At 43.4% G+C, this 11,069-nt stretch overlaps 1 protein-coding gene across 1 annotated transcript in view; it reads right to left on the bottom strand.

Annotated features, from left to right (window-relative positions):
• Adgrf1 (adhesion G protein-coupled receptor F1) overlaps positions 1-11,069 on the bottom strand; it is a 34,441-nt gene that overhangs the window by 17,059 nt on the left and 6,313 nt on the right. The window contains exons 6-9 of the mRNA XM_055615310.1: positions 9,429-9,529; positions 7,706-7,764; positions 3,201-3,352; positions 706-869 (exon numbers count right to left, since the gene is read on the bottom strand). Of these exons, the coding sequence (XP_055471285.1) occupies positions 706-869; positions 3,201-3,352; positions 7,706-7,764; positions 9,429-9,529 (476 nt within the window). The remainder of the gene's footprint in view (positions 1-705; positions 870-3,200; positions 3,353-7,705; positions 7,765-9,428; positions 9,530-11,069) is intronic.

Below are 11,069 nucleotides of genomic sequence, written 5' to 3'. Positions count from 1 at the left end.
TTCCTTCCTTCCTTCCTTCCTTCCTTCCTTCCTTCCTTCCTTCCTTCTTTCCTCCCTCCCTCCCTCTCTCTTTCTCTTTCTTTCTTTTTCTTCTTTTTTATACAAAGCTAGAGTGGAAACTATAACATTGGACTAGGAATCAAGTGCTTTGTTTCCAGAGCAGTATTACTGTTACCAGTTGGACTACTGGTTGCTTAGTCTTTTGTTCTCTGAGTGTGTGTGTGTGTGTGTGTGTAGTGTGTGTACACATTATTATTATTGTTGTTGTTGTTGTTACTACTACTATTATGTGGTTGGTAGACCAGATAGCTTTTAAGGTCACCCCATCCAACCCACTCATTATTCCAATTGAAGATATTTACACATTCTCACTTATATAAAGTATATTGTCCTAATTCATGCTTTTCTTTAATGGTCAGCTCCAAGGCCTTCTGGATTTCCAAATTCAGTTTAGCTGGAGCTTTACCATCCATCATTTCTATAGCATCAAGTAACTTCACCCTACTAAGACAAAACCACCAACTTCGATATTTTCTGACTCTGCCTGTCATGCTTACAATACCCGGTTAACCAAAGCCCAGCAGAGGCCTCACACTTTTGCACTCTGTCCAATGATATAGTCATATTTGACCCTCTATGTAGCCACAATCTCTGGGAGATGCCCACTGTGAAATGCAAAGTGCCAAGTCCCTAAAAGTATGTCACCTTGTTCAGCTCTTCCAGTTGAGAGAGCACGCAGGACTCCTCAATGATCTTCCACCCGGAGGACTGGCACCTGACCGTGATATTTCCAGTGAAGCCACTGCTACAAGGTAGCCTGTATTCTTCATTCTCAGACCCAAATCCAAGGGAGATGCTGTTACACTGAGCTGGAAAATCACAAATACAGGGGTAAAGTTACTCCAGAGCATTCCAGCATCTGACAAAAAAAAAAAATCAGTGTTTAAGTGCTTCCAAAGGTATATAAGCAATTACTGCCTAGTATTAAGTGAAAACAGGCAAAGTGTAATCGCTTAAGAGAAAGCAGGGAAATGACTCAGAGGCTTCAGTCCCTGCCATGCAAGCATGAGTATTGGAGTAGAGATCCTCAGAACCCACGAGAGCCAAGTGGGCACAGTAGCCCACCTGCAATCCCACCAGCATTCAGGAGGCAGAACAGGAAATTCTCACATCAAGCTGGCTAGCCAATTTTTCTGGAAATGACGATCTCCAGATTCAGAAAGAGAGCCTGCCTTGACGTGTAAGATGGAAAGCAACTGAGGAAGACAACCGACCTCAACCTTCAGCTTCTGAATGTACAAATGCACACAAGCACACACACACACACACACACACACACACACACATTTGTGCCTATCACACAAACTCATGTGTGGGAGGGAGAAAATACTTGATAATCTTGAAGATGCTAAAGAGCAAAGAATAATAATGTGGTTGGAAGATGGGTGATTGTCACTGGGGCGTGATTCTTCCTGGCATGTACTTATCTCAAAGCTGCTTCCACTGCAATCACCAATGACCCTTAATAATATATTCTCCTGTAACTGGAACTAGTAGAGGGTATCACTGGAAGCCAGATCCTCAAGACCTGGAATTTTTATTTCCTCATTGTCCTGTTCTAAGTATCTAGACATATCAAATAGTATGTGAATGTTTGCTGGGTGATTTTTGTTGGCAGCCACTGACAGAGATTGTGACAGGAGATGCCTGAGGCTGAATTTAAAAAGTAAAATGAGATCACAACATTCATTGCTAACTGCAGACTTCCTGATTTGCATCTGATATTTGTTGTAGACCTACCCTCTCCATTACTCATCTTTTTCCATACCCTCTACCACCACTGGGGACCTCACATCATTTCTCAGCTTCTGTGAGATCAATAGATTCTTTTGGATTCTATACACGAATGAGATCATACAGTGTTGGTCTTTCTCTTTCTGGCTTATTTCGTTTAGCATAATGTCCTCTAGACTCATCCATAGTGCCACAGGTAACAAGAATTATCCTTTTCAGAGCTGAAGGTACTGCATATTTCAAAATAGCTCAGAAGAGGATGTTGACTATTTCTATTGCAAAGAAATCATGGATATTTGAGGTGAGAGGCATACTAATTACATCATTACATAATATCAGCAACTCTCAAAATAGTACATTTTAATCCCATAAATATGCATGTTTATGTGTTTAATTAAAAACTTTTAATATTAGGCATAAAGGTGAATCCATAATCCCAGGACTCAGAAAGATGGGGGTGTGGATTGAGGACTGGAAGCCAGTCTGGGCTACAAAGAGAAACTCTCTCTCAAAAAATGAAAAAGGAAGGAAGGAAGGAAGGAAGGAAGGAAGGAAGGAAGGAAGGAAGGAAGGAAGGAAGGAAGGAAGGAAAGAGAAGATTGGAGAGGACAGGAAAAGAGAAGAGAAGAGGCAAGATGAGAAGAGACAGAGAAGAGAAGAGAAGAGAAGAGAAGAGAAGAGAAGAGAAGAGAAGAGAAGAGAAGAGAAGAGAAGAGAAAAGAGAAGAGAAGAGAAGGGAAATCAACACCAACTTGACTCCAGTGTACCTGGAGGGGAGTCTAAATGAGGGCTTGTCTAGATTAGGATGGTGTGTGGGCAGGTCTGTGGTAGATTTCCTTAACTGGGTTGGTTAACCAAGGTAGGAAGACCCACCCTGAATGTGGGTGCTGTCGTCTCATGGACTGGATCCTGATCTTTGACAGTGAACATGAGTAGCTGTTTCAACTTCCTGCTGCCTGACTTCCCACAAAGATGGACTGCAACCTGGAATCATGGAGCAAATAGACCCTCTCTCCCCTAAGTTGTTCTGATCAGGGTGCTTCACCTCACTCACCAAGACGTAAATAACTAAGGTGGTGTGCACATTTCTGCCTTGTATGGTGATTTAAAACTACTGTCAGCTCCAAGGCTTTCCAGTGTGTGTACCAGTAAAGCATGACTGAGTCACTTCCATCACAGCCTGTAGTGAGGCCAGAGTTCCAGAACGTTTACCTGAGATGCTCAGATCTCCAATTAGTAATTAGAGTCAGCTGGGATTGAGTTTGAATGGTGGTGAAGGGAAAGCTGCCAGTTACTACCGGAAGTAGGTTTTGGAACAATTCTCTTAGAAATAGGTACCTGCAATCTACTTTCTGAGGACACCATGCATGACTGATGAGCGATTGAAGCAAAGACGGGAGCATTACCTTTCCCGAACACTCTGAAAGAGCCTTCTTTGATTGTAAACTGCCTTGCCAGGGCTGCCTGGGCCTTTTCAGCCTCCTGTTCAATGGCAGACAGGAGCTCAGCTGTGCTAACGGAGCCGGTCACTTCATAGCCAACAGCAATGCTTCCTTCTCTGCAGTGAGAATACAGGAAGAAAGCAGAGATTCACTGTCTCCTCATTTAGTCTCTCAGGACAAGTCTGTAAAGGCACGGCATGGAGTCTATAGGAAAAAACAAGATCTGCTTTCATGGACCTGAGAAGGAAGCAACTCACACACACACACACACACACACACACACATCTTCATACACGTAAATGCATACGCACATTTGTGTCCATGCATGCGTACATTCATATTCATTTGCATGCACACACACGCCCATATGCATCGTTGCACACATGTACACACACGTATTTCTAAATGTTAAGTGTCGTAAAGGCGGAAGTAAGTGCCTCACATTGTATGTGGCTGTGTGGAGAAGTTTTCTCTGAAAACCATCCCTGCTTGTATAACATGCCCGTATAACAATGTCTTAGTTAGGGCTACCATTACTGTGGTAAGCCACCATGACCAAAAGCAACTTGGGAAAGAGAGGGTTTCCTTTTGTTTACCCTTCCAAGTAAAAAGTCCATCACTGAGGAAACTCCGTCTGTCAGGGCAGGAACTCAAATGGGGCAGGAACCTAGAGGCAGGAACTGAAGCTGAAGCCACAGAAGAATGGGACCTACTGGCTTGTTCCCCATGGCTTGCTTGGCCTACCTCCTTATAACACCCAGAACCACCTGCCTAGGGATGGCACCTCCCACAGTGGTCTGGGTCCCACATCAAGTGTTAATTTTAAAAATGCACTATAGGCTTGTGTACAGGCAAATCCTATGGGGACATTTTTCTCAATTAAAAGTTGTAAAACTAGCCAGTGTAGACAACAAAAGAAGGACCAGTGATAACAAGCATATTAGATAGCATGCAAGAATCTATAAAAGTTCTGGGACAGCCAGAGAGTTTGACAAAATGAAAGACCAGAGTGACTAGACTAGTTCAGTAAGGGAGAGAAAAAGGCAGGAAGTAATGCAGAGGAAGTAATCCAGGGAAACAAGCTGAAAGAGGGCAAAGAAGAAGCAGGAAGATGAGCTAAGAAAGAGGTGGTTTGGCTTGAACCAGTTGGATAACTGTTTATGTGGGAATATTTCGGTGGAGGTTATATTCAATGGACTTGCTGAGAGAGCAGCTTCGGGATGTAAAAGAAAGAAACCAGTTAAGAATAACTGCACAGAATGGGAACAATATTAGTGTATTTACACAGTGGAATCTACTGGGCAATAAAAGGATGGAACAGCTGCTGAGAAAAACAGGAATAAACTGCATGTACTTTGTGCTAAGTGATAGAGGCCAGGTAATAATAATAGTAATAATAATAATAATATCAACCTTCCATTTATATGATATTCTTGAGCAGGTTAAACCAGCCTAGGGAAGTAGAAATCAGATCCAGTGGCTGCTTCTGGTGGAGAGTGTGGAGGTAGCCATAGAGATCAGCTGGAAAGGAACTGGAGGAACAGGAAGTCCTGGAGCCGCTCTGTCTGCTATGTGCAGTTGGTCAGATCTGACGGAACTGAACCCTCAGAACTGAGCATCTGTGTCCAGTATGATGTGTTTCTTACACCTCAGAAAGTAACTGAGAGCAGAGTATGGCTCACGGTTTGAGTCCAGCAACTGGAAGAACGGGTGAGAAGAAGGTGGAGAAGGTGGCTGGCCGGGAGTGGGCAGGCTGAGGGAGTGGTGAAGGACATGTGTTAGACATGCTCGCTGGAGGAGTAAGCAGAAATGTCAGGTTGGTGGCTTATATTCAGAGTTCAGGGGAGAGATCTCGCTCTGGTGACACTGTTGGAAAATGCAGGTTCACTGATGGTGTCTGAAGGCAGCAAATATGAGAAACACATGTTGACACCAGAGCTGTGTTACCCTTACAGGATCTCACTCTACAGGCCAGGCTGGCCTGCAATTCACTATGAAACTCGGGCTGGCTTGGAACTTGCAGCAATCCTCCTGCCTCCATTCCCTAAGTGCCAAGACTCCAGTGGTGAGCCACCATGCCCAGCTACCCTGTCTTAGTGTTATATTTTTCTTTCATTAAACGGCTAGTTCCAAATATCTTAAGATAAAGCATGAAATAAAAAATTAAAATGCTTATCGTTTTTTGCTACCTATACCAGTGTGTTGGTGGGAGGGGTACCTACACATGAGTGCAGGTGCCAGGGAGGCCACACCCTGGGGGGTGGAGTTCCATGTGGCTGTGAACCACCTGAGATGGGTGCTGGGTACCAAGCTCAAGTTCTCCAGAAGATCAGGATGTATTCTTTACAGCTGAGCCATCTCTCCAGCTGAGCCATCTCTCCAGCCCCACCTCCTCCCAACCCCCAGCCGCCCACATTGAATGGGGAGATGTAAAGGGAGAGAAAAGTACAATCAGGATATAAGTATGAGAATACAATCTACATCCAATTAAAAAAAAAGAGTTGAGACACAAAGAGAAGCCAGGTTAGGAAATTAGTAGCTGATGAGAACTTCTGGAGCTCCCAAGTACAACTCTTGATGGTTTTGCCTTGATCTGATCTGGCCCACCCTGTACCAATTGCCAACTGTTTTCCCACCTATTGTCTGGTTTTTTTGTTTGTTTGTTTGTTTTTGTTTTGTTTTGTTTTTTTTTTTTTTGAGACAAGGTCTCCCTGTGTCACCCAAGCTAACCTTGAATTCGCTTTGTACTCTAAGTCAGTCATGAAATAACGGCAATCCTCCTGCCTCCACCTCAAAAGGATTGCAAGCATGCACCATCATGCCTGGCTGGCTTTTTCATTTTTTTTCTGAATGTAAAAAATGTTGGAACTGGATCTCAGTTTCATCTAGTAGTTCACTGATAACAAAGGCAAGAAAAGAAAAGAAAAAGAATAGAAAAGAAAAAAAAACAGAAAATGATCCATTATACAGATTCAAAGTAAGAAAAGGGAAGCAGTGCTCTTCTAAAGAAAACTACTCCTGTGGGAATTTTTAAATGACTTCATGAAACAAGAACACATTTATAGCAAGTGTGGTTGAAAATTCCCCATGACTAGTTTGAAGTCAACCTTGGAAAAAACAATGAGTCAAGTTCTTTGCCCTCTAAGCTGCTTCCTCCGGCAAGTAGACTGCAAGCAGCTGACCATCAATGCAGACATGCTCAATGCCACACCACTTCGAATTGAATCGTAAACAAAAGGCTAATTTACTAAATATCTCCTTATTTGCTGTCGACAATGACTTCTGAGTTTTGAACCACAGCCTATACTTGATACCTGCCCAGGGGGATAATCTATACACGGTTCCCATCCAAATTACACTCCAAATTACACAACACCTTGTCTGCTGTGGTAGACAGTGTTCACCTCTCTACACCCACATCCCCCACGCCACCCCTCACCCCTTCCTGAACCTGGACACCGTGGTTTTCCCCTTCCTCTCAAGCTCCTTATGCCCACTTGTTTACAATTCTCTTTAAGTGTGTGTGTGTTCTTCTGTGCATGAGTGTATGTGTGTAGTCGTGTGCACATTCATGTGTGTGCTTGCATGTGAAGGCCAGAAAATAACCTCAAGTGTCATCAGGAATGCCGTCTCTGGCACAGGGGTCTCTTCTGAGACTGATACCCCAACCAAGGACCATGCATGGAGATAACCTAGAACCCCTGCACAGATGTAGCCCATGGCAGCTCAGTCTCCAAGTGGGTTCCATAGTAATGGGAAGAGGGACTGCCTCTGACATAATCTGATTGGCCTGCTCTTTGATCACCTCCCTCTAATCGGGGAGCAGCCTTACCAGGCCACACAGGAAGACAGTGCAGCTACTCCTGAGGAGACCTGATAGGCTAGGATCAGAAGGAAGGAGAGGAAGACCTCCCCTATCAGTGGACTTGGAGAGGGGCATGTGTGGAGAAGAGGGAGGGAGGGTGGGATTGGAAGGGAAGGAGAGGGGAGCCACAGGGGGATACAAAGTGAATGAAGTGTAATTAATAAAAATTAAAATAAAAAATGGGAAAAAATTTTTAAAAAGAAAATAAATAAATTCTGTTCTGACATTAAAAAAAAAAAGAAATTAGGTAGAAATTCAATCAAAAAAAAAAAAGAAATGCCATCTACTTCTTTTGGGACAAGATCTCTCACTTCCCTGGATCTCATTAATTAGGTGAGTCTTGCTGGCCAGTAAACCCCAGGGATACCCTCTCTCTACCTTCCAGCACTGGGATTATGTACGTGCCCTACCATGCCAGGCATTATTCTGTGGGTTCTGGAGTCAGACTTCAGACCTCAAGATTGCAAGGTATACACTTACTGATTATGCTATCTCTCTAGCATTGACTTTAGAATTCTGTCAAGACCTGCAGGAATAGTGCTGGCCATTCGCCGGACCAGTGCTGAAGGCTAGAGCTGCCCTTCCAAGACCGGATGTGACTTACCGAAACTGGGTGACCTGAACTGACTCAAAACCATGGATTCCTCTGTATGCTTCTTTAAGCTTAGAGAGAAAACAAAGGACAGTGATTCAGTCTTTGTCCTCACACATCAAAAAGTCATCGGAGCAAAATACAGACGCAAACAATAAATAAATCGGTAACAGATGAGCAAAGGAACAAGGGACCATGGGAAGAAGTTATATGTCATAACAAATACAGTTAAAATAACAATTGGCAGTACACGCACACTGTTTATGTTTGAGGGTGCAAGAAGGCATGAATGATCAGAACCTGGCTCCGTGCTCAGATAGCTCTGTCAGTAAAGTGATTGCCACTGATGCAAGGAGTTGTGTTCTAGCTTCCTAGCACTCATGTAAGTGGGTGCTTACATCATTAACCACAGTGTTGAGAGGCAGTGACAGGCAAATCCTGGAGCTTGCTGGTCAACCCATCTACCAAGTTGGTGAGTCCAATGGGAGACCTTGTCTCAAAATAATAACAAGGTGTAGACATCTTTTTAACTAGAAAGTGCTTGCTAGCTACGTCTAGCCTTCACACGTGCACACAGAGAGAGGGGGTGGTAATGGTGGAATAATAAACATTTTAGGATGGGGGGCTAGGATACTAAACAATACAATAAATGTACCCAGATCTGTGTTCTGGTCCTCAACGTAGGCCCAGTGACTGGTCTGTTCTTACGTGACTTTGTCTTGAGGTCAACGTACCCAGGTCTATGTTCCTCAACACAGGCATACTGACTGGGCTTGTTCTTACATGACTTTGCTGTGAAGTCAAGTTTGTTCAGTAACTCTCGTGAGCTTCTAAGAGTTGCTCCTTTTCGGAACAAATTAAGATGCTGACAATTGAGCTTAAATCATGGTGTTTATTACGTGTAACTAAAAACCATAAAACAGCCTAGAATCCTTAGCATGGTATTCAAACAAGTAAGCAAAACCAAATGGAAGACAACTGAGAGGTCAACTGAAAACAGCTCAGGAAAATGCTCAAGGAATGTCAACTGAGGACAGAGCAAATAGCGGCTCTGTAGGAATGCAACAGAAGGAAGAAATTAAAAATGTATAAGGACCGAAGAGTTTGCTCAGTAGTTAAGAGCATGCTCCCAACATCCATGTTGAGTGACTCACAGCCAGGGGATCTGATGGCCTCTTCTGGGCTCTGTGGGCACATGCTCTTATACATGCATGTAGTTACACACACACAGACACATACTCACACACATAATTTAAAATTACATATATCTACAAAAATATGTTATGAAGAAGCTAGCCAGAGTAATAGTTCAATCAGTAAAGCATTTGTCTTGAACAAAGACTCAAGTTTGGGCCCCAAGACCCACATTAAAAAAAAAAATCTGGATGTGATTTTTGTCTATGATCTCAGCGCTGGGGAGGGGGAAAGAGGCAGATTATACTGAGTTACTAGCCAGCCAGCCCAGCTGAATTGGTGAGCCCTGGGCCAAAGAAATCCCTGTCTAAAAGGAAAATAAAAATAAAAAGGGCGGGAGGGGGTTAGAGGGAAAAAAGAAAACACAACATTTGAGTCTGTTTTTCTCTGTCCCCCACATATACACACAGCAACCACGTGGGTACCCCCTTATAGACCTATATGCACACGTATAAAATATGTACTTAATGCATGTTCTAAACTGAAAAGCATCTGCACGTGTGGTTAGAGGGAAGTTCCTTACATAGTAATCTGTACTCACCTGATTTTCAATCTCAGTTCTGTAGTTGGCGTATACAGCAGACGATGAGTTCCAAAGGTCTCTGGGAAATTGTTTATCAATTTCAAAAGTGCCCCAAACCTCTATGAGAAATAGGGGCAGAAAGTTTTTAGATAAAATAAATTTACTTCTTGATTTTGTCAGAAGCATGCAGTTATGAAAGTACAATTCTGAAACCTTGGCATTTCTGTTTATCTTCATAAAATATATTCATTTAAAATAATAAAGGAAAGAAAGAGAAGAGTTTTCAGTGGTAAAAACAGTCATGAAATCCATCATGACAAGTCACTCAAACACTGTGTGTGTGGGATGAGTGTGTGTGTGTGTGTGTGTGTGTGTGTGTGTGTGCATGTGTGTGTGAACATGGAGATGGGATGTCTGATATCTTTCTCAACTATTCTCTACCGTATTTTTTGAGACTGAGTCTCTCACTGGAACCTGAAACTCAGCAGTTCAGATAAATTAGCTGAGAGCCCATAGATCCTGAACCTTGGCTTCCCCAGCTTTGAGAGCACAGGCATGAGCCACTGTGGCCAGCTAACACCATCTACACTCAGGTCTTTAAGCCTGCACACCAAGCACTGTGTTGACCGAGACCTCTCCCCAGCCACAGCAGAATTTTAAAGCACTGTTTGCTAACTCTTAAAAGCCCTGGGCTTCCTAGCTCGGGGCTAGTGTTTATCTTCATGGGGTTGGTCTCTCTGTCGACAACTCCTGAGCATTATTCATTCCAGACCTAATCATTAGCTGTTCTGGATATCCTACTCTGGTCCCCATATGGAAAATTCTTTCTACTTCTGTTTTCCAGCCCTGCTTTCTCCACCTGCCTATACCTGTCTCACCAGTACTGTGGGAAGCCGCTCCTGAGCACAGTGCTTGGCTGAGTCTTCTTTCTATTTCTTGTAGATGTCTCAGAAATAGACCTTCTTCCAAAATGTGGACTTTCATTGTCATATGTTGAAGAAATTTCCTTCTTTTCTTTCTTATATTACAACCTAGCCTCTCCCACTAGCCTGATAATTCACATATAGCAAGACAAATGCTTTGTGGCCTCTCTGAGGGTTTCCTCTGGAACTGAACACGAAGATGATCTTTATAGATACGTGATTACTATCATGTGAACTGCTGTGGTCCTGGGAAGGTGAACCAGGTATGCCCAATTAACGTCCTCCCTCAATCTTCCCTCAGATCTAAAACCCAGAGCTACAAGATCACTAGAGTAGACTTTGAGGAGGTTTTCTTCCTCGTCCTCCTTCGCCTCCTCCTCCTTCGCCTCCTCCTCCTCCTCCTCTTCATTCTTCTTCCTTCTTTGCAAACAGTGTCTCAAACTATAGCCTAGACAGTCCTGGAACTCACTATGTAGCCCAAGCTGGCCTCAAACTCAGAGCAATCCTCTTGCCTCTGTCTCCTGAGTGTTAGAGCTACAGGCATGAGCTACTACACTCAGCTAGGAGAAGTTGTCTTAAAGCCCATTGAGGTCTGGAGTCCAAGTCAGTAGACTTATCTCATCCCTCAAAAAACAGAAACTTAAGTGAACAGTGGTTTCTTAAGCCCCTGGTTTCTTAGGTTATATACGGTGTGTGTGTGTGTGTGTGTGTGTGTGTGTGTGTGTGTGTGTGTGTG

This window comes from Psammomys obesus, unplaced genomic scaffold, assembly GCF_907164565.1.
Source record: "Psammomys obesus unplaced genomic scaffold, mPsaObe1.curated_primary_1811, whole genome shotgun sequence".
In the NCBI taxonomy this organism is placed as follows: domain Eukaryota; kingdom Metazoa; phylum Chordata; class Mammalia; order Rodentia; family Muridae; genus Psammomys; species Psammomys obesus.
This window is presented reverse-complemented; position numbering and strand designations above follow the sequence as displayed.